The sequence below is a fragment of the Budorcas taxicolor genome, chromosome 16 (assembly GCF_023091745.1).
Source record: "Budorcas taxicolor isolate Tak-1 chromosome 16, Takin1.1, whole genome shotgun sequence".
Taxonomy (NCBI): Eukaryota; Metazoa; Chordata; class Mammalia; order Artiodactyla; family Bovidae; genus Budorcas; species Budorcas taxicolor.
In genome coordinates this window covers 5,657,272-5,680,183 of record NC_068925.1, presented here as the reverse complement: position 1 = coordinate 5,680,183, position 22,912 = coordinate 5,657,272, and the positions used below count along the sequence as shown (strand labels likewise).

The 22,912-nt window shown below is 47.7% G+C and overlaps 1 protein-coding gene across 1 annotated transcript; it reads left to right on the top strand.

The window, feature by feature from the left end:
- Window positions 1–16,712: 16,712 nt before the first annotated feature.
- AVPR1B (arginine vasopressin receptor 1B) lies at window positions 16,713–22,229 on the top strand. Its single transcript, XM_052654079.1, has 2 exons — window positions 16,713–17,655; window positions 21,901–22,229. Exons 1-2 carry the CDS (start codon window positions 16,713–16,715, stop codon window positions 22,227–22,229), a joined length of 1,272 nt encoding a protein of 423 aa, XP_052510039.1.
- Window positions 22,230–22,912: the final 683 nt, after the last annotated feature.

Sequence of the window (22,912 nt, the reverse complement as noted above, 5' to 3'; positions counted from 1 at the left end):
AAATGGTCCTGTCAGTGATGTCTGGGTATAACCCAGGTGCTTAGATCACTGAAAAAGGGTCTTTTCCATCTCTGCCTACCCACACCATCACTTACCCCTCTATAGCAGACTGCCAAAAGAGGCCACAGTTAACGGAAATCTATTTTAAGCCCTAATTTCCAAACTTCGTGCCCACTCTCTAAACAGAGAAAGGGAATAAGAGAGAGCCAGGAGGAGCAGTGGAGAACAGTACCAGGATTAAAAAATAATATGACGTGTGTTTCATTGAACACCTACTGTGTGCTAAGCTCCATTAGGTACCACACACAGGTAATCCATATCCTCACAGTAACCTGCAAGTAGGTATTGACTGTCCTATTTTGCAGAAAAGGAAACTGTTTGCCTTCCTCCTGTGACACTGCCATGACTCAAGCAAAGGAAATTGGGAAAAAACAATGCTTGAAAAGATAACCACACATTTCAGAGTCAACCCCTGGGCATGTTTTTAATGACGATTTAGAAAGTGAAAGGGCCTAAGAGGGGAAGGAAAACTCAGTCTCAAGGCTCTTCCTAAAGGAGTGGGAAATGACCCTTCCGATCCCAAGTGCTCACGGGCTGGCTTTCCCTTACCCCCAAACAGTCTTGAGGTGCTTGGGGATCTGTGACCTGTTCAGTTCATTACCAGTCATAGATGAGTTATTAAAAATAATTGACTCTTTCTTGGGCACAAATTCCATTTAATAGATTAATATGACAAATCTCAAAACAAAAACAGAGAACAGCTCTCTGGCTCAGACCAGCCGAATCTCTGCTCCTCCTGGGTGTCCTCTTCACCTGGCCTTCCGAGCCATGGTCCTGCTGGCCACCAGGGAGCCCCTGTCTGTGGTTCCACATGCTCTTCAGGTGGTTCCTGGGCTCCTGCACTCCCACCACCCCTCCCCTCCCCAGGCTCTCCTGCCCCAGGACCGACACACTGGCCTGTGTGGCAGGGATGTCACTCCACATAAACGTGCTGACTTCTCTGTCTGCCTCCACAGCCAGCCCGCTGAGTGCGGCCCCGGGGTCAGGATCTGATAGAAGGTCACCAGCCAGAGTGGCCTCCACTCTGTCCTCCAGCACAGCTGGTGGCAGGGTTCTTCCGAAAACTCTCCTGAGGCTCCCAGCCCAGCGGGCTTCCAGCCCCACCATGCTGTGCTGCTGAGTCTCTCATACACACACCAACCGTCATCCTTTCCTCCTTTGACGAGCGCCTTTCCCATCTGGGACAACATCTGCGGTGCTGAGAGAGGTATCCATCCCCAGCATCTCAAGGTCTGAGCCTCGTGAACAGCCATCGGCCTCAGGGCTAGCCCCCTGCCAGCATCAGCCCCACACAGCATCTTTCAGCTGAAAGGAAAGACACAGCCAAGGTACGCAGACAGAGGCAGCAGCGTGGATGTAAGGGAAGACAGCCTGACAAGGGCAGAAGGTTCACGGACAGTGGTGGGAGAGGCCAGGCTTAAGACACTGGATGTTATTTAATAAGCAGAAAACACGTGGCTACACGCACAGGGAGGAGTCGTGAACAGTGTTTCAGGGTAAATAATCAGGAGATAGAAAAAGTGGGGTCTTTGAGGGGCCTTTGGAGGCAAGGAGCCCGACTTGGGGTGCTTTCTCTGGAGCAGGGCCACCTGCTTCTCGGGCTCCAGGGAAGATCCTCTGAACCCAGCCCGCACACCGCATGAGGTCCGAGGCCCTTGCTTCCCCCGAGCGCCTTGGGCGCCGCCATCTAGCTCTGCTGAAGCTCATTCTGCATCTTCCTCTCTACCCCAACTGTGACCAAAATGTAGGATGCAACCTTTTCTCCACCTTCTTCCCATCCTCTCAAATGTCCTCCTACCAGGCAGGTTTGTGTAGTGGGATGAAGAGGACATGGGGAGGACAGATGTACATCGGAGAACCCTGGAGCAGGTAGCTAAAATGAGACTTCCCTGTTCGCAAAAGGCCCATGGGCCATTTCTGCTGACTCAGCACTAGCCTTCACCTGTGATATCCATCCTTTCTCCCTCCTTTTCCCTTCTCTCTTCATCACTTTCCAAATTTTGGCTTGTTTTTTAATGCTAGTGGCTCAACAATCTCTTCCTTGCTGCCTTTCAGATCATACCATCAGGGTCTCACCTCTAACTCCCTGAAGTTTGCTAAGTCTTTTTCTAAGCCAAGTCAGATTCTATGTAAGAGAGACTCTGGTGCCAGTTTTATGAATAACAATTTTTCTTGGAACTCCCATCCCCAACTTCACCCCTAAGACAGTCTCTGGAGCATCTTTGAGAAACTTTCAGGCTTCACTTTGATGTCAACTTGAGAGTCCTTCCACGTTTAAAGCTCCTGTGTCTATGGCTCCTGATTTTCAATTCTGTGTGACTGGTAAAAAAAAAAAAAGAAAAAGAAAGAGGCAGAAATACAAAGTTGAGAAGCAGGTTGGCTTACAGCAATGACTTTTACAAATTCTACTCTTGGAATCCCTTTATATTACTTATGAGGACTCCAAATAGCTTTCGTTTTGGTCCCTTGTCTCAATTTTAACGTCCTGGTGATCTTGGCATGGAATAACAGACTGGTTCCAAGTCGGGAAAGTGAAACTCGCTCGGTCCTGTCTGCCTCTTTACGACCCCATGGACTGTCCACGGGATTCTCTAGGCCAGAATACTGGAGCGGGTAGCGTTTCCCTTCTCCAGGGCATCATCCCAACCCAGGGATCAAACCCAGGTCTACCACATTGCAGGCGGCTTCTTTACCACCTGAGCCACAAGAGAAACCCAATTGGGAAGGTTCGTCAAATCGGGAAAGGAGTATGTCAGAGCTGAACTGTTACTCTGCTTATTTAACTAATATGCAGGGTACATCATGTGAAATGCCAGGCTGGATGAAGAATAAGCTGGAATCAAGATTGCTGGGAGAAATATCAATAACCTCAGATATGCAGATGACACCATCCTTAAGACAGAAAGCAAAGAAGAACTAAAGAGCCTCTTGATGAAAGTGAAAGAGGAGAGTGAAAAAGTTGGCTTAAAACTCTACATTCAGAAAACTGAGATCATGGCATCCAGTCCCATCACTTCATGGCAAATAGATGGGGAAACAGTGGTAACAGTGACAAACTTTATTTTTGGGGGGCTCCAAAATCACTACAGATGGTGACTGCAGCTATGAAATTAAAAGACATTTGCTCCTTGGAAGAAAAGCTATGATCAACCTAGACAGCATATTAAAAAGCAGAGACATTACTTTGTCCACAGGTCTGTCTAGTCAAAGCTACAGTTTTTCCAGTAGTCATGTGTGGATGTGAGAGTTGAACAATAAAGAAAGCTGAACACTGAAGAATTGATGTTTTTGAACTGGGGTGTTGGAGAAGACTCTTGAGAGTCCCTTGGACTGCAAGCAGGTCCAACCTAGTAATTAGGTCTTCTGAACCTTATTATCCATCTCCTTAAAAATAGGACTGGTATAACCATCTGAAACAACTATGGTGAGAGTTCAGTTCAGTTCAGTCACTCAGTTGTGTCCGACTCTTTGCGACCCCACGAACCACAGCACGCCAGGCCTCCCTGTCCATCACCAACTCCCGGAGTTCACTCAGATTCACGTCCATCGAGTCAGTGATGCCATCCAGCCATCTCATCCTCTGTTGCCCTCTTCTCCTGCCCTCAATCCCTCCCAGCATCAGGGTCTTTTCCAATGAGTCAACTCTTCGCATGAGGTGGCCAAAGTACTAGAGTTTCAGCTTTAACATCAGTCCTTCCAATGAACACCCAAGACTGATCTCCCTTAGGATGGACTGGTTGGATCTCCTTGCAGTCCAAAGGATTCTCAAGAGTCTTCTCCAACACCACGGTACTAAAGCATCAATTCTTCGGTGCTCAGCATTCTTCACAGTCCAACTCTCACATCCATAATACACGATCACTCGAAAAACCATAGCCTTGACTAGACTGACCTTAGTCGGCAAAGTAATGTCTCTGCTTTTGAATATGCTATCTAGGTTGGTCATAACTTTCCTTCCAAGGAGTAAGTGTCTTTTAATTTCATGGCTGCAATCACCATCTGCAGTGATTTTGGAGCCCCAAGAAACAAAGTCAGCCACTGTTTCCACTGTTTCCCCATCTATTTCCCATGAAGTGATGGGACCAGATGCCATGATACTAGTTTTCTGAACATTGAGCTTTAAGCCAACTTTTTCACTCTCCTCTTTCACTTTCATCAAGAGGCTTTTTAGTTCCTCTTCACTTTCTGCCATAAGGGTGGTGTCATCTGCATATCTGAGGTTATTGATATTTCTCCTGGCAATCTTGATTCCAGCTTGTGCTTCTTCTAGCCCAGCGTTTCTCATAATGTACTCTGCATAGAAGTTAAATAAGCAAATATACAGCCTTGATGTACTCCTTTTCCTATTTGGAACCAGTCTGTTGTTCCATGTCCAGTTTTAACTGTTGCTTCCAGACCTGCACATAGGTTTCTCAAGAGGCAGGTCAGGTGGTCTGGTATTCCCAACTCTCTCAGAATTTCCCACAGTTTATTGTGATCCACATAATCACGCAGATGGTAAAGTGTCTGCCTACAATGCAGGAGACCTGGGTTTGATCCCTGGGTTGGGAAAATCCCCTGGAGAAGGAAATGGTAACCCACTCAAGAAATCCCATGGACGGAGGAGCCTGGTAGGCTACAGTGCATGGGGTCGCAAAGAGTCAGACATGACTGAGCGACTTCACTTCACTTCACACAGTCAAAGGCTTTGGCATAGTCAATAAAGCAGAAATAGACGCTTTTCTGGAACTCTCTTGCTTTTTCAATGATCCAGCGGATGCTGGCAATTTGATCTCTTGTTCCTCTGGCTTTTCTAAATCCAGCTTGAACATCTGGAAGTTCACGGTTCACATATTGCTGAAGCCTGGCTTGGAGAATGTTGAGCATTACTTTACTAGTGTGTGAGATGAGTGCAATTGTGCAGTAGTTTGAGCCTTCTTTGGCATTGCCTTTCTTTGGGATTGGAATGAAAATGGACCTTTTCCAGTCCTGTGGCCACTGCTGAGTTTTCCAGATTTCCTGGCATATAGAGTGCAGCACTTTCACAGCATCATCTTTCAGGATTTGAAATAGCTCAACTGGAATTCCATCACCTCTACTAGCTTTGTTCATAGTGATGCTTTCTAAGGCCCACTTGACTTCACATTCCAGGATGTCTGGCTTTAGGTGAGTGATCACACCATCGTGGTTATCTGGGTCATGAAGAACTTTTTTGTACAGTTCTTCTGTGTATTCTTGCCACCTCTTCTTAGTATCTTCTGCTTCTGTTAGGTCCATACCATTTCTGTCCTTTATCGAGCCCATCTTTGCATGAAATGTTCCCTTGGTATCTCTAATTTTCTTGAAAAGATCTCTAGACTTTCCCATTCTGTTGTTTTCCTCTATTTCTTTGCATTGATCGCTGAAGAAGGCTTTCTTATCTCTTCTTGCTATTCTTTGGAACTCTGCATTTAGATGCTTATATCTTTCCTTTCCTCCTTTGCTTTTTGCCTCTCTTCTTTTCACAGCTATTTGTAAGGCCTCCTCAGACAGCCATTTTGCTTTTTTGCATTTCTTTTCCATGGGGATGGTCTTGATCCCTGTCTCTTATACAGTGTCACAAACCTCAGTCCATAGTTCAGCAGGCACTTTGTCTATCAGATCTAGTCCCTTAAATCTATTTCTCACTTCTACTGTATAATCATAAGGGATTTGATTTAGGTCATACCTGAATGGTCTAGTGGTTTCCCCTTCTTTCTTCAATTTAGGTCTGAATTTGGCAATAAGGAGGTGAAACCATAATCACAGGAAACTAGCCAATCTAATCACATGGACCACAGCCTTGTCTAACTCAATGAAACTAAGCCATGCCATGAAACTCAATGAAACTAAGCCATGCCGTGTGGGGCCACCCATGACGGGCAGGTCATGGTGGAGAGGTCTGACACAATGTGGTCCACTGGAGAAGGGAATGGCAAACCACTTCAGTATTCTTGCCTTGAGAACCCCATGAACAGTATGAAAAGGCAAAATGATAGGATACTGAAAGAGGAACTCCCCAGGTCGGTAGGTGTCCAATATGCTACTGGAGATCAGTGGAAAAATAACTCTAGAAAGAATGAAGGGATGGAGCCAAAGGAAAACAATACCCAGCTGTGGATGTGACTGGTGATAGAAGCAAGGTCCGACGCTGTAAAGAACAATATCACATAGGAACCCGGGATATTAGGTCCATGAATCAAGGCAAATTGGAAGTGGTCAAACAGGAGATGGCAAGAGTGAATTTCAACATTCTAGGAATCAGCGAACTAAAATGGACTGGAATGGGTGTATTTAACTCAGATGACCATTATATCTACTACTGTGGTCAGGAATCCCTTAGAAGAAATGGAGTAGCCATCATGGTCAACAAAAGAGTCCAAAACGCAGTACTTGGATGCAATCTCAAAAATGACAGAATGATCTCTGTTCATTTCCAAGGCAAACCATTCAATATCACGGTAATCCAAGCCTATGCCCCAACCAGTAACACTGAAGAAGCTGAAGTTGAATGGTTCTATGAAGACCTTCAGGACCTTTTAGAACTAACACCCAAAAAAGATGTCCTTTTCATTATAGAGGACTGGAATGCAAAAGTAGGAAGTCAAGAAACACCTGGAGTAACAGGCAAATTTGGCCTTGGAGTGCAGAATGAAGCAGGTCAAAGACTAATAAAGTTTTGCCAAGAGAACGCACTGGTCATAGCAAACACCCTCTTCCAACAACACAAGAGAAGACTCTACACATGGACATCACCAGATGGTCAACACCGAAATCAGATTGATTATATTCTCTGCAGCCAAAGATGGAGAAGCTCTATACAGTAGCAAAAACAAGACCAGGAGCTGACTGTGGCTCAGATCATGGTGAGAATTAAATGAGGGAATGTAAAATAATTTTTCAACTCTGAAGAGTATGTAAATGTTAGTTGTTATTATATTGTTTTATTGAGTAGATAATGGGGAATGCTGTGATCTTTTTCTGTTATCTCTTTGAAGTACTTAAGAACAGAGGAAAGGTTGAGTTCTGGAGTCTTTTCTGGAAAAGATTTGGAATCCTGGCCCCTCACTTACTGGCTCTGTGGGCAAGTCAGTTAACCTCTGTGAATCATTTCAATTTCCTCACCATTAAGAGAAAGAGAGACAGAAAGAATTATAATGCAGTGTTTATTTTCCAGGGTTGCAGTGAGAATTCATAATAATGTATGTCAAGTCTGTGCATCACTCAAATCCTGGAATGTGAAGTCAAGTGGGCCTTAGAAAGCATCACTATGAACAAAGCTAGTGGAGGTGATGGAATTCCAGTTTAGCTATTTCAAATCCTGAAAGATGATGCTGTGAAAGTGCTGCACTCAATACGCCAGCAAATTTGGAAAACTCAGCAGTGGCCACAGGACTGGAAAAGGTCCATTTTCATTCCAATCCCAAAGAAAGGCAATGCCAAAGAAGGCTCAAACTACTGCACAATTGCACTCATCTCACACACTAGTAAAGTAATGCTCAACATTCTCCAAGCCAGGCTTCAGCAATATGTGAACTGTGAACTTCCAGATGTTCAAGCTGGATTTAGAAAAGCCAGAGGAACCAGAGATCAAATTGCCAGCATCCGCTGGATCACGGAAAAAATAAGAGAGTTCCAGAAAAGCGTCTATTTCTGCTTTATTGACTATGTCTAAGCCTTTGACTGTGTGGATCACAATAAACTGGGGAAAATTCTGAAAGAGATGGGAATACCAGACCACCTGACCTGCCTCTTGAGAAATCTGTATGCAGGTCAGGAAGCGACAGTTAGAACTGGACATGAAACAACAGACTGGTTCCAAATAGGAAAAGGAGTATGTCAAGGCTGTATATTTTCACCCTGCTTATTTAACTTCTGTGCAGAGTACATCATGAGAAACGCTGGACTGGAAGAAACACAAGCTGGGATCAAGATTGCCAGGAGAAATATCAATAACCTCAGATATGCAGATGACACCACCCTTATGGCAGAAAGTGAAGAGGAACTAAAAAGCCTCTTGATGAAAGTGAAAGAGGAGAGTGAAAATGTTGGCTTAAAGCTCAACATTCAGAAAATGAAGATCATGGCATCTGGTCCCATCACTTCATGGGAAATAGATGGGGAAACAGTGGAAACAGTGTCAGACTTTATTTTTTGGGGCTCCAAAATCACTGCAGATGGTGATTGCAGCCACGAAATTAAAAGACGCTGCCCTTGGAAGAAAAGTTATGACCAACCTAGATAGCATATTCAAAAGCAGAGACATTACTTTGCCGACTAAGGTCAATCTAGTCAAGGCTATGGTTTTTCCTGTGGTCATGTATGGATGTGAGAGTTGGACTGTGAAGAAAGCTGAGCGCCGAAGAATTGATGCTTTAGTACTGTGGTGTTGGAGAAGACTCTTGAGAGTCCCTTGGACTGCAAGGAGATCCAACCAGTCCATTCTGAAGGAGACCAGCCCTGGGATTTCTCTGGAAGGAATGATGCTAAAGCTGAAACTCTAGTACTTTGGCCACCTCATGCGAAGGGTTGACTCATTGGAAAAGACTCTGATGCTGGGAGGGATTGGGGGCAGGAGGAGAAGGGGACGACAGAGGATGAGATGGCTGGATGGCATCACTGACTCGATGGACGTGAGTCTGAGTGAACTCCGGGAGTTGGTGATGCACAGGGAGGCCTGGTGTGCTGCGATTCATGGGGTCGCAAAGAGTCGGACATGACTGAGAGACTGAACTGGACTGAACTGATGCCATACAGTAGGTCCTTGTTGTTTATTCCATTTTAAACTAGTCCCTGATGCCTCCACAGTGACATTCCTTGAACTGAGGCAATCAGGACACCTAATTCTTATGGTGGAAATACATTAGAGATCAGATGTGAATTTAGGTCGACCCTGGGAAGGGCATGGGCATGGACCACCGTGGGAGGCACCTCGCAGAGGTAAGCCTCTCACCCTGCACACCCCCTGCACAGCACTGCCTGCAGCCTGGTCCCGCTGCATGACCTTCAGGCATCCTCTGTGGGGCAGTTGCTGACACCCGCTGCTGTCTTGGACACTGGGTCAGAATCAGCCCCCAGGAAACTAATCTGGCCCCTGACTTTGACTTTCCTGGCTGTGTGGGCTCTGAATTTTCAGAATGAGAGCTTCTCCTTGGGTTAGATATTGTTTCTCAGGTCTGTTTTAAACGTAAGTATTAATATCTCCTCAGCACGGATCAGGACTTGTATCAGCTTAGAACCATAAAAGAGGCAGTGCAGGAAATTTCATCCACCCACCTTGGTTTATGCAGGAGGAAACTGAGGCCAGAGTGATGAGGTGACATCATCAAAGACACTGAGCTACGAACAGCACCAAGAGGAGAATGTGGGTCCAGCGTTAGGTCCAGTGATTTTTTCCATTTCTTTCATCCATCTTTCCAATAAACATTTATTGAGCACCCACTATGTACCAAGAGCTGGGGATATTGTTATCACCAGGGATGAATAATAGATGCCCTGACCATTTCACGCTACCTACCTGTATGCGCTAGCAATATAGGTTAATGAGCTCCCTGCCACTGCCCTCCGTTAGTAGGTCACCGAATAGGCAAGTGTGGATGAGAAGAGAAAGAGAGAGGTGTATCTCTAACATGGGCTGTCACTTACCCATCCGCCTACCCAACCTGGGCAGGAAAACTTGCCATGGGGATCCCTGGGCTGCCGGGCACAGCATGAGGGCTTAGAAACATGGAGGGGGGATGGGGCAAGAAGTAAAGGAAAAGAGGCACAGAGATCCCGACAGCAGGCTTTAAAGGTGCTGAAAGCAAACTGCCCTCCTCTTACATAGCTGAACGGAGGTCGGGCGGGGAGGTACGTGGGCCTCCTTAATGACGACACTCTACTTCCCTGGGGGCGTGGGGAGCGCTAGAGGAAGAAGCAGGATTCAGCAGCTGTCCCCCACCTTCCTGATCCCATGAGCTCAGGAGCTGTGCCCCACCCCAGGGCCCCCCCTTTCCAGGGCTCCTAACCTCAAACAGCCAAGACCACTAAGTTGGCTGGGGACCAGCTTACCCGGAAACTAGAAAGATACGGTGTGCATTTATCCTTGGTGAGTCACTGCTTTCATTTCATTAAACTTCAAGGAAATGTATTTAAGAGTTCTGACAGCCACAATGAGCTTGTAACCAAAACCAAGACTTTCTCATAAACTGATGATAATGGGGAAAGTTTCAACAGTGCCGTAATGGGTGTCAAAGGCGGTGTTATTTGAACATAACAGAATCACTTCCTGTCCTAAAAAGCCACCCCAGAGAGCTGAATACTTCTGGGAGACAGCCCTAGCCCCGGTGACACTGTCTAGCACTAATTCTGCTTCACCTGGTTGGAGCTGAGGACTGCCCTAGGGCCAGGCTTGCAAAATATGCATATTGTATAAAAGGCCTCCCGACTTTAGCTGCTTGCTATGTTTCTGGCTTCCAGGATGCCTGGGCACTGGGTCCCCCCATTTGCATCTCTCACAGCTTCATATTCAGGGGGTTATGGTCTGAGAGGTTCCCAAACATACTGCATACAGGTAACTCAACCCTGGCCCCATGGGGGTGTGAGAATTCTCAGCAGCATTAGTCACTTCTCAGATTTACTCTTCAGAAAACCTCTAAAGGTAAATTATATACTATAAAAATAATTACAGTAGTCTCTCTACTTCTGTGAATATTTTTAAATGTCTACAATTAAGTTGATAAATAAAATAAAACCTTACCTGCTGGGGATAATCCATTTATTTGTTTGTGCTCATTAAATTCTGAATTAACATTCAACAAAAACTTACTGGCCTTCTAGTATGGGTCAAGCAGTGTTTTATCAGCTTCAGTGCTAAAACATTTGCCCTTCAGCAGTGGATTCAAATAGAATTTCTGTGGGTGCTGCTGCTAAGTTGCTTCAGTCGTGTCCGCCTCTGCGACCCCATAGACAGCAGCCCACCAGGCTCGCCCGTCCCTGGGATTCTCCAGGCGAGAACACTGGAGTGGGTTGCCATTGCCTTCTCTGTCTGTGAGTGAGGCCTCGGCATTTTACAGTTTGTCAGGAGGCTGCATTGTACAGTCAAGGTGGAGAATCGCTGTCCTGAGGGAGTGATGGGGCAAAGAGCACAAGGACAGACTTGGCCGGGCTCTCACTTTAGATGTCCATGTGGTGTTGAGGACCTCACTCATGTGTTTGGCTTTCAGGCTGGACTTACTTCTGGACAAGGAGAGAATGGGATTTGATGGTCTCTAAGTCTCTTGGTCTGAACCAAGGTATAAGTCCCTTTCAACTCCTGCATTCTAGGACTTTTCAAGATGTTTTGTGGTGAGAGGAACTGGAAGCTTTTGGAGAGTCCCTGAGTTCAACACCTGTTCAGATGCCTCTCCCATTCTCTATACCAACTTATTTTACCCATGTGTGTCCATCAGTGTCAGGGTTAAACCAACTTAACAGAAGACAGTGGCTACAACAAGGCTATAAAAGGTCCATTAGTCCCCATAGTGCCCATCTTTCCCAGACTGCTTCCTCCATCTAGACACTTATGGGACAGTGAATCAAGGGTTACCCAGGGAAGCAGAAAGGCCAGTGCCTGGTGGATGACAAGTGTGGAGACGAGGAACCAAGCATCTCTCTGAAGCGCCAGCCCTGGCAAGTAACTCAACATGCTAAGAGCATTCGAGTCCCAACCAAGAAGCCTCTGCATGCCAGGCACCCAGAGGCTAAGGAGGAAAATACCCCTATCTACTTTCTTCCACCCAGGTCTTGGTGTGATACAAGAGGAACACACATTCTCCATTCTTCACTGGCCAATAATAACGCGGGAAGAATTTGGAGTTCACCCTTCTGGACAAAATGGAAGATTATTAACAGAAGAGTTATTGATAAGTATACAAATAAATTTTATTTTCCATTGTAGATCTATTTCTGAAAATATTATGTTCAAGTTGAACATATGAAAACAGAACACTTCTTTCTTTTTTACTTGAAGTGGCCATCTAAGAATTTCAATTGTGATTTCTCTGCATCTTAGTCTACTGGTTATAATGCAGTAGCCAACATTCAAATCCATGGAAGCAAATCTTTTTATAAAGGATTAGATTAAATCATGTGAGGATAAACCAGGTCTTTCTTAAATTTTTAAATATTTTGACTGAGAGGCTTTATCAATCTTTATTACTCCTTACAGATTCAACTTTCAGTTCATATGAAGTCAGCCTCAGATGGAGACTCACTATTCCAATTACTCTATTGGGAAGATTGCTGAGCTTAGTCGCTCAGTCATGTCTGACTCTTTGAGACCCCATGGACTGTAGTCCGCCAGGCTCCTCTGTCCATGGGGATTCTCCAGGCAAGAATACTGGAGTGGGTTGCCATGCCCTCCTCCAGAGCATGGCAAAGAGTAACATGTATATATATTGTTGCTGTTGTCAGTTACTAAGTCATGGCCTACTCTTTGCAACCCCATGAACAGCAGTACTGCAGGCACCTCTATCCTCCACTATCTCCCAGAGTTTGATCAGACTCCTGTCCTTTGAGTCAGTGATGCAATCTAACCATCTCATCCTCTGCTGCCCCCTTCTCTTTTTGGGTTCAATCTTCCCCAGAATCAGGGTATTTTCCAATGAGTCAGCTCTTCACATCAGGTGTCCAAAGCACTGGAGCTTCACCTTCAGCATCAGCCCTTCCAATGAATATTCAGAATTGATTTCCTTTAGGATGGACTGGTTTGATCTCATTTCTGTCCAAGGGACTCTCAAGAGTCTTCACCAACACCACAGTTCAAAAGCATCAATTCTTCGGTGTTCAGCTTTCTTTATAGTCCAACTCTCACATCCATACATGACCACTGGAAAAACCATAGCTTTGACTAGACAGACCTTTGTTGGCAAAGTAATATTTCTGCTTTTTAATATGCTGTCTAGATTTGTCATAGCTTTCCTTCCAAGGAGCAAGCATCTTTTTATTTCATGGCTATGCCACTATCCTCAGTGATTTTTGAGCCCAAGAAAATAAAATCTTTAAACTATGTGCATGTAAAAAAATGAGGATATTTTTAAAATTGCAAAGTGAAGAGGATCTACCATAAGTATGATATTTAATGATGAAACTTTAGAAGCATTTTCACTAAAGTCAGAAATCAATGTTGTCTGCTATTGAACACTGTAGTGGAGTCTTAGCTATTACACTAAGACGAGGAAAAGAAATGAGTTAAATAGAATTGGAATGAAAGACAAAAAATGATTGCTGTTTGCAGAGAACATTATAAGCATAGATAGTCCAAAATAATTTACTAATATAAGAGGGTGCAGCAAATTGCTAAATTTAAGAGCAAGTTAAAAAATCAATATTACCCCAAATACTGGCAATAACCGACAAATAATAGTTATTAGAAAATATGATAGGACAAAATTCTATGTAGAGTGGCAACAGAAATTACTGGGTACGTGGGAGGAAACCTGTGAAAAAGTGCCTGCTGATCAGTCGCTTAGTCATGTCTGACCCTTTGTGGTCCCATGGACTGTAACCTGCCTGGCTCCTCTGTGGGAAGACATTTATGAAGAAAATTATTAAATATTATTGGAGGACATAAAATAGATCTGAATAAAATTATAAATATGTCAATTCTTCCCCCCCAATATTCTCTAAATTCAATGCTTTCAAATGAAAACTCAACAGAAATTTTTGTGGTACTAGACAAACTGATACCTAACCTCACAATTTCCAAAAGGGTTTGAAAATAAGAACAAGATGGAGGCTTGTTGGCTTTTTTCCTATACATTGAAGTTTATTATAAAGCTTTAGAACATAAAACAGTGAAATAATAGAACAGGGATAAAAATAAAACAACGGAACAGAGCAGAGACCCCAGAAATAGCACCAGATACAGACTTCGAAACTTAATGTATTATACCGGTGACGGTGGGAACGGAGTACTCAATAAACTGAGAACTGATTCGTCATGTGGGAGAAAAGTGAAGCTGACTCTTATCTCACACATACACGAAATAAATTCTAAATGGATGAAGACCTAGAAAATGAAAACCAAATGTTAAACAGGTTAGAAAAAAATACGGGACCTCTCTGTTCTTGAGATAGGGAACACAAGTCACAAAAAGCAAAAATGATAAAAGAAAATACTGATTTCATTAAAAAACTTTCTTTGTAACAAATGATCCCATAAACAAAAGATAAGTGGTAGATTAGAGAAGATATGCAATGTATCAGAATACATAAAAGATTCATATCAGAACATATAGAGATTTCCTACAAACTGATAAGAAAAACCATCTGATCAAAAATTGTGCAGAGGATATAAACAACTCACAAAAGCCCAAACAACAAATAAACACATGGTAAGATACTCAAAATAATTAATAGTCAGTGAAATAGAATAAAAGCAGCATGAGATGCTATTTCATATCTATCAAATTGATGAAAATTAGAAAGTCTGACTGTGACGACGGTGGAAAACTCAAACGCAACTGGTGGGAGACTAAATCGGCACAACACATTTGGAGACAAAATTTTAAGATATGGATCTATCTAATTGAAAATTCATACACTGTATGGTCCAATAATACTTACATCAAGCATATACATCTGTATGTACACCTGAGAGAAATTCTCACACATGAACATAAGGACACATATAAAGAATGTTCATTGTAGCATTAAAAATTAAATAGCTAAAAAAGCTGAAAATAACCTAAAATCATGAATAAACAAAATGCATTATATTCACATACTTCAATAGTGTGCATGAGAAACTGAATAAGCTAGATCTATGTATTACCATGGGCAGATCTAAAAAATAAAGTGAAATTTAAAAAGCAGGTTCCAGAATGGTACATATAGTTTGATATCATATGTTTAACTACATATAATTTTAAATGAATACATCGAGAAATGAATGAGAGTAAGAAAATGGAGACAAACAGCCCTTTTGAGTTTCACTGTCAAAGGGTTGGGCTGCACAGCACAAAAGGAAGATGCTAATGTATTTTAGGTGAGGAATATGTTTGAACCATGAAGGATGAGCTGGAGATGAATGTGCAGGCTGTGTAGGATGGAGGCGAGTCAAGAAGGGACCTTAATTGGATACATGGGTGGACGGATGACACTATAAAGGGGGGTCAGGTTTGATTAAAAGGCAAGACAAGCGCACCTCCAGAATGATGATGGGCCCTGGCCTTTCTGAGGGTAGCGGACGATGCTGTTGTCACTCCTAAGGAACTTCTGCTCCGGAGTCCCAGTAATCCACCTCCTCTATGTACTAAAAATAAAATGGCTTCCACACCCAGCACCACGGCACTGTTACACTGTCTCCACCGCCCTGTGAGCTTCCTCTGGGCCCCAGTGGTTTCTTTTTATCTGCACCCGTGCCTCTCACGGATGTCAGCAAAGGCCGCTCTGGGAAAAGCACTGGGTCTAGTCCCGCCTCCACTGCTTCGCTAGCTCTGTGATTTTCTAGAGCGAATCCTGTGACTTCCACCACCTCAGTTTTCTACCTCCCAGGGTGGTTAAACCGCCTGAGGCGACCGCTGGTGCAAGACTCCGGGAAGCCTGGAGGCGAAGCCCGGCCCTGGACCCCGGTTCCCCAGGACCGGCTCTCCCACCGTGCGCTCTCCGCAGCTGCCTCCTCTCCACCCACAGCCTCGCCTTTATTTTCTTCCCGCCTTTATGGCTCCAGGTTTCCCCAAAGCCTGCGGTCAGACGCCACCGCCGACGGCCCCGGGCTCCGTCTGGGGCGCTGGCTCGCCCACCTGGCCACCCTTGGGGGGCTACCTGGGGCACAGGGACCCGCCAGCGCTGCCGGCCTCGGGGTCCCCGGTAGCTGGGCGGCCACCACCCGTCCCCTGGGCGCGCACCTGTCTCGGGAGACAGTCGGGCGGTTCCAGGCGCGAGCCACGGGGAGCTCGTCCGTCCGCCGCGCCGTCGGCTTCCTGGCTCCCTGTCTGTCCGGGGCCCTGTCTGTCTGCCCCTCTGCCCCTCCTCCCGGGCCTCCCTCGAGTCCGCACTCCCGCGCCCCCCGCCCCCCCAGCCAGCCTCTCCGGGCCCCGCGGTTGGTCGCTTACGGTGTCACTCCGCCCTCCCCGGCAGGAGCCACGCGGCGCGCAGGGGCCGCCGCTCTCGGATGCGAGCGCATAAAGCCTGCTCGTGCCGAGCCGCCAGCCCGGGCGTGTGGGCTCAGCGGCGTTTTCCAGCGACTCCTCCGGCCAGGAGCGCTCCTGCAAACAGGTTTAGGGGCCCCCGCTTGCAGGAAAGTTTGGGGAAAGTGGATTTGAGGCGCACTGGGGAGTGGTGCCAGCTCCCCCAGCCTTTTTACCCTTCCAGAAGGCTCGCCTTGCCCAGCCTCGCCCATTCTCCCCTTCCTGACTCCTCGGCTCCCTGACTCTTGCTTCCCTTCGCTCCCGGGTCCCCCCGCCCCTCTCTGGGCTCAGCATCTTCTTCCTTACCTCATTCTCCCCATCCCTGCCCTCTTAACTCCTGCCACACAGTCTCAGCCTCCTTCTGGTCATCCCACCCTTCCCCTTTCTTCCATCTTTAACCTCCTCCTTCCCACTCCGTCTCATTCCTCCGGCCTCTCTACTTGCGCTCACACTCTGCGTCCATCCCCGCCTCCCCGCCTGCTTCTCTCCCAGCAAACTTCCACCATGGATTCCAGGCCTCCTTGGACGGCTGCTCCTACCTCGGGGAGCACCCTCGCTGCCGCGAACGCCACCACACCCTGGCTGGGCCGGGATGAGGAGCTGGCCAAGGTGGAGATCGGTGTCCTGGCCACTGTCCTGGCGCTGGCGACAGGGGGCAACCTGACGGTGCTTCTGACGGTGGGACAGCCGGTCCGCAAGCGCTCCCGCATGCAGGTGTTCGTGCTGCATCTGGCTCTGACCGACCTGGGCGTAGCGCTCTTCCAGGTGCTGCCCCAGCTGCTGTGGGACATCACCTACCGCTTCCGGGGCCCCGACCCGCTCTGCCGGGCCGTCAAGTACCTGCAGGTGCTGAGCATGTTTGCTTCCACCTACATGCTGCTGGCCATGACGCTGGACCGCTACCTGGCCGTCTGTCACCCCCTGCGCAGCCTCCAGCAGCCCAGCCGGTCCACCTACCCGCTCATCGCAGCCCCCTGGCTGCTGGCGGCGGTCCTCAGCCTCCCTCAAGTCTTCATTTTTTCCGTACGAGAGGTGATCCAGGGCTCTGGAGTGCTGGACTGCTGGGCAGACTTCCGTTTCCCTTGGGGGCCACGGGCCTACATCACCTGGACCACCCTAGCCATCTTCATCCTGCCAGTGGCCATGCTCACAGCCTGCTACAGCCTCATCTGCCACGAAATCTGCAAGAACCTCAAAGTCAAGACGGAGGCTGGGCAGGCCGAAGGAGGGAGCTGGGGCCCTGCGAACAGGCCGTCTGCTCCTCGTGGCCCGGTGGCAGCCACGCGGGGGCTGCCGTCCCGGGTTAGCAGCGTCAGCACCATCTCGCGGGCCAAGATCCGAACTGTGAAGATGACCTTCGTCATTGTGCTGGCCTATATTGCCTGCTGGGCGCCTTTCTTCAGTGTCCAGATGTGGTCTGTGTGGGATGAGAATGCCCCCGATGAAGGCAAGTGTGTGGTCTGGTTGGGAAGGTAGAGGCAGGAGCAGGAGGTGGAAAAACGCAGAGAAGAGAGAAGGTGGGTATTAGGACAGGGCCACAGTGGCTCCCGGGGCCAGGCAGGTAACAAATGGCTGAAGCAGTTAAAGATGGTGTCTGTTCCAGTGTGAAAAGGGACAGTTCTAGTATGCATTCATTTTGAATGTTGTCTATCAATCCCTTCAAAGCTGTTTGAAGATCTCATTTAGCATTATGTGCATGTTACTCACTCAGTCGTGTCTGACTCTTTGTGACCCCACGGACTGTAGCCTACCAGGCTCCTCTGTCCTTGGGATTCTCCAGGCCAGAATACTGTAGCAGGTTGCCATTTCCTTCTCCAGGGGGTCTTCCCGACCCAGGGATTGAACCCATGTGTCCCGCACTGCAGGCAGAGTCTTCACCATCTGAGCCTCCTTCCCCGGTGGCGCTAGTCTGCCAGTGCCCGTCTGCCAGTGCAGAAGACTTAAGAGACGTGGGTTCGGTGCTTGGGTCGGGAAGATCCCCTGGAGAAGGGCATGGTAACTCGCTCCAGCATTCTGGCTTGGAGAATCCCAGGGACAGAGGAGCCTGGTGGGCTACAGTCCATGGGGTCGTACAGAGTCGGACACGACTGAAGTGACTTAGCACGGCAGCACAGCATAGAGGCTGCCAGGGTCAGGCAGGTAACAAACGGGTGCAGCTTTAAAGACGGTGCCTAAACCGGTGTGAAAAGGGACAGCTGTGACTCCCATCCAGTCAAAACATGCCATGTGAGTACCTGTAATGTGAAATTTCCGTTTTCTACAATTTTGGCAACTAATTTAAGCATTTTAAAATACTATTTGGCCCTAATGAAGATATGACCATGAGTAGATTTGGCCAAGCAACTGACAGTTTGCTAGACGGTTTGAAAGGGATTTTCAAATGATTTGGTCCAGATGGCAGTTTGTGGCCCATGAAGTGTGTCTCTCAGCATTCTTCCGCTGCTACACCTGAACAAGACTTTGAACTCCTTTTTAACAGCCGTTTTCAAATAATTAGCCCTGGGGCACAACCCTGAAATTCCAAATTCAACCCTTTGTCTTGTTAATGCGAAAGCAGAGGCTCAGAGAGGATACCTGACCTGCCCAAGACCACACAGCTAGGAAGAGGCGAAGTGACGAATAGAACCTAGGCCTGGAATCTCCTCGTTTCTTTCCTCAACTCCGTACCCCCACTTTCCAAATTCTAGCTCTGGAAGTGATGAAGAGAAGGGCCTTCCTCCTATGTGAAAAACAAAATGGGAACTTCTAAGAGGACTGTGTTCCAGGTGGGACGTGGGAGGCCTGATTCTGGTCATTTTGGGGAGTGAGATAGACGGCAGCCTAAGTTTCAGATACTGCCAACAGGTCAGGCCATTTGGGGGTGAGCTTGTCCTGAGAAAGGAAAGTGCTGTTTCTGGACAGCCCAAATGCTGGCAAGTGGTATCCAAAGACATCTGTTCCGGCTCTCCTAAGAAGAGGGGGGTGGGGACAAGTGTGTGGTCACCTGTCAGGGTGACTGGGTGCTCTCTAGTACAGCAGACTCTTCATGCGCAGCTCGGGGTGTATGATGGGTGCAGCGCGTGACTGCCCCAGGGACACCCTGTGCACAGTTTGCTCTGGAAGCTTCCTGAGGACTCACTGACCAGCAGACCCAGACTGCCCCTTCCTACCAGCTCTTAGAGTGATCTCCGTTCCCTGTGCTTCTGTTTCTAGTCTCCATCTGCTCATTCTAGGTCACGCTCAAGCCAAACATCTTTTCCGGAAAGACGAAATAAGGGGAAGGTTGTTCATGACATTAACACAACTCTGCCAGAGAGTTCAACAAGATTCATGTTGATGCAGAGACCAACACAATATTGTAAAGCAATTATGCTTCAATTAAAAATAAATTTTTTTAAAAGCTAAAAAAAAGAGAGAGAGAGAGTTCAGCAATACTGAATTGTAACAGTCCCATTGTACCCCTTCTTAACCACTTTTTGGACACTAGTGTGGACCAGAGGCTATTTATAAAATTACCCTTTAAGCAATGACCATATTACCCCTAACCTGTTCTAGGAACTGCCCCCACCTCTAGTCAAGCACAGAACAGAAGGAAGGAGGGCTTTCTATGTGCCAAGCACATTTAGACCTTGTGCTACTTAGGGGTGACCTTCTCCCCTTGACATCTAAATAATCTGAGCTTCAGAGAGGTGAAATAACTGGTCCAAAGTGCCACTTCTAGTAAGAGATGGAGCCAAGAAATTGAATCAAGGTCTTTTTAGGCCAAACTTTATCCAGACTTTTATTGTTGTCTTATTCCCAACAATCATAGCTGAGCTGGTGGCACCAGCGATGAGAAGGCCGTTCGCCCATTATCAAGGAACCTACGAGAAGCTTTCTTGCTTGCCTCCTGTAATCACCACCATCATCAACCTGTCCCTCAGACCCATATAAAAGTGACTTATCACTTATCAAGGGCCTCTCCAAGTAAGCAGTGCAGGAACAAAGTGTCCCTCGGAAAACCAGAAGCCCTTCGGGGACTCTGAGTTGAGCAGACATTCACTACTTTAAACTTGCTTTCCGGTACACCCAGCTTCCCTCCACGGCACGCTGGCCTCCTGGCCTCTCGTCCCTGAGTCTTTGGCAGGAAGCTGTCTCCTTGCACTTGCCCTTGCCCCCGACCATCAGTGGAACCTCTGCCAGGCCGCGCTGCAGCAGGTCTGCCCTCCAGGACTGAGCTGGAGCCTCCGAAGACTCCAGGGCTCCAGGTGCATCTCGAGCCCCGACCTGGGCCTGGCTCGGGGGGACCAATCCAAACAGATGCTTCCCAAGTGAAGAAACCTTGGAAACCCTCAGTCTCTGGCCTAATCTAGGCACTATACATATACTGATGGAGCAGATGAGATGAATGCACACCTTAGCCAAAGCAGCTTCTCAAATGTCTGCAGCCCCCAGGTGTTCAGTTAACTGGGGCGCAGGCCAGACACCTTCATGCTGCAGGAGCCTGGGTTTGTTGCTGAGGCTGGTCCCCCCACCTTGCTCTCACTTCTATGCTTCTCAACTCTGTGATTCATGCTTTCTCTCAAATATCCTGACCCTGTATCTTTTCTTCTCTTGGGCTGCAAGTACCACACTGGAGAGCACCCAAGGACCCAGCATATTGGAAGCTTTCATGGCTCTTTACAGAGCAGGCACTTGAGCTTTGCCTTTGAGTTCATTGGTTGAAATGGTGCAGAATTGCTGCTTTAAAGAGGGGAGACCTAGGTTCAGGTCTGTGCCATAACCCTCAATTCCTTCCAGCTCTGCCATGGCACTCAGTGATTCTACAGCCTCCACTAAAGCGCTGGGCAACTCAGTGTGCAGCCCGTGCCATAGCTTAGCCATGGTGCGTCTGGCAGAAGGCTGGGGCCCATCCCAGCAGCTTTCCTGCTGGCATGAGAAGTTTCATTTCGTTTTCAGAAAGAGTATTATATCTGGAAGGAATCTTATCAGAGTCTTTGAAGGCTCACATTTTGACTGTCCAGGAGAGAAATTAGTTTTCCCTGCAGAAGGGACATTCTCTGGATGTAATTTCTGACGACGGAGAACAGCACTGGCCAGGAACGAGATGCCTGGATGCCCTGTGCCTAGAAGCTGCACAGTTGGAGGTGGCTTCATGGGACCTTTAGGCTGTCAGGCTCCACTGATTGCCTACGAGGTCCCCAGCACCGGCCTGGCACAGCCAATACTCACACGGACAATAACTGAATGACAGAATGACTGGGACGGACCCTAAGGGGTCAGAGGGCAGTGTGTATCCATATCTATGACATAAGTGGGAATGCAGGTGTGCCCAAACTTGGCTAGAATCATGGTCATTTTTCCTGCAGATTTTATAGAAATTGCCTCACCCGTGCTTGACATCCGTTAGGGGATTCACAATTCAAGATTTTGGAGCAAAGATAGTGATCCAGTTAGGGCTGCTCCTGTCGCTGACTATGTCTGTGTCTCTAGTCAGCTTAGAGCAAGCCTCAGCTCCTGTCATCACCCTGTGGCACAAAATGAATAAATAAATCAGTGAGGCAAAACCCTGGAGTTAGGAGTCCCAGGTTGGAGTCCCAGCTGTGATCCTTTCTGATTATAGAACCCCACGTGGTCCTCCTTGGTATTCAGCTTCCTCCTCTGTTCTGTAGGGAGCAGGACTCTCTCCCAGGGCCTTTCCAGCTCTGAAATCCTTGTGCTTCTCCCTTGGCAGATTCGACCAACGTGGCTTTCACCATCTCCATGCTTTTGGGCAATCTCAGCAGCTGCTGCAACCCCTGGATCTACATGGGCTTCAACAGCCACCTGTGGCGGCGTGCCCTGCGCTGTCTGGCCTGCTGCAGAGGCGCGGGGCCCAGGATGCGCAGGCGGCTCTCCAACGGCAGTCTGTCCAGCCGCCATGCCACCCTGCTGACCCGCTCGAGTGGCCTGCCTGCCCGTGGCCTCAGCCCCGGACTCAGCAGGAAACCAGGGCCCAGAGATTCCCTGCGGGGCGCAGAGCAGGTGGATGGCGATGCTGCCACTGAGACCAGCATCTTTTAGGGAGCACTCTCCAGAGTCTGGCGGAGGATCTCTGCCCATCTTAGCACTGCCCAGCCTGATGCTCTCCATGGTCTTCTTCAGTTAGAACCTTTCATGACTTTGCAAGATTGGAGAAGCGTTCTCTCAGGACACCTAACCAATAGGCTCTAGAAGAATTGTTGGATTTTCACGACAATGACGTTTATGCCCTTTGACTCGGCTTGAGGCAGGGTGAGGAGGCCGGAAAGGTCGCTCCTATCTTTGGTGTCATAGCTGCCCGCCCAACCTCACGTCCTGGGAAACAGGGAGCTTCCTTGATGCTGACGTATTCACAGCATGTCTGGGGACCAGGTGTGTGAGAGGTGTGGTGCTGCAGATCTGGGCTCTCCTGCCTGGGGGTCCACAGGCAGCAGGGATTTAGAGGCTGGTATCTTATCTTGTTTGTCCCACCCTAATCTGACTAGTTCCTCCCAGTTCAGGCAGGAGAGGGAAGGAGTGAATAACTGCAAGGAGGACCCTATTTGAATCCTGAGATGGGTGTGTGTGGGAGGGGGCGTTGGTAGAGAGAGGTGTGCTTAATGAAGAGAAGTGAACAGGTGTGGGGGCTTCGCCTGCTCCCCTCACCTGTCTACCGAAGGGAAGTGAGGGGTAGCACAGCACTTGGCAACTGGTAAAAACTCTGCAAATGCCGCTTATCTTCTCCC

What these genes read in the sequence shown, in the direction of transcription:
- AVPR1B (XM_052654079.1), top strand. Translation starts at nt 16,713, where the DNA reads ATGGATTCCAGGCCTCCTTGGACGGCTGCTCCTACCTCGGGGAGCACC. An exon ending in TGAGAATGCCCCCGATGAAG is followed by an intron (nt 17,656 to 21,900) that starts GCAAGTGTGTGG and finishes CTCCCTTGGCAG; the next exon opens with ATTCGACCAACGTGGCTTTC.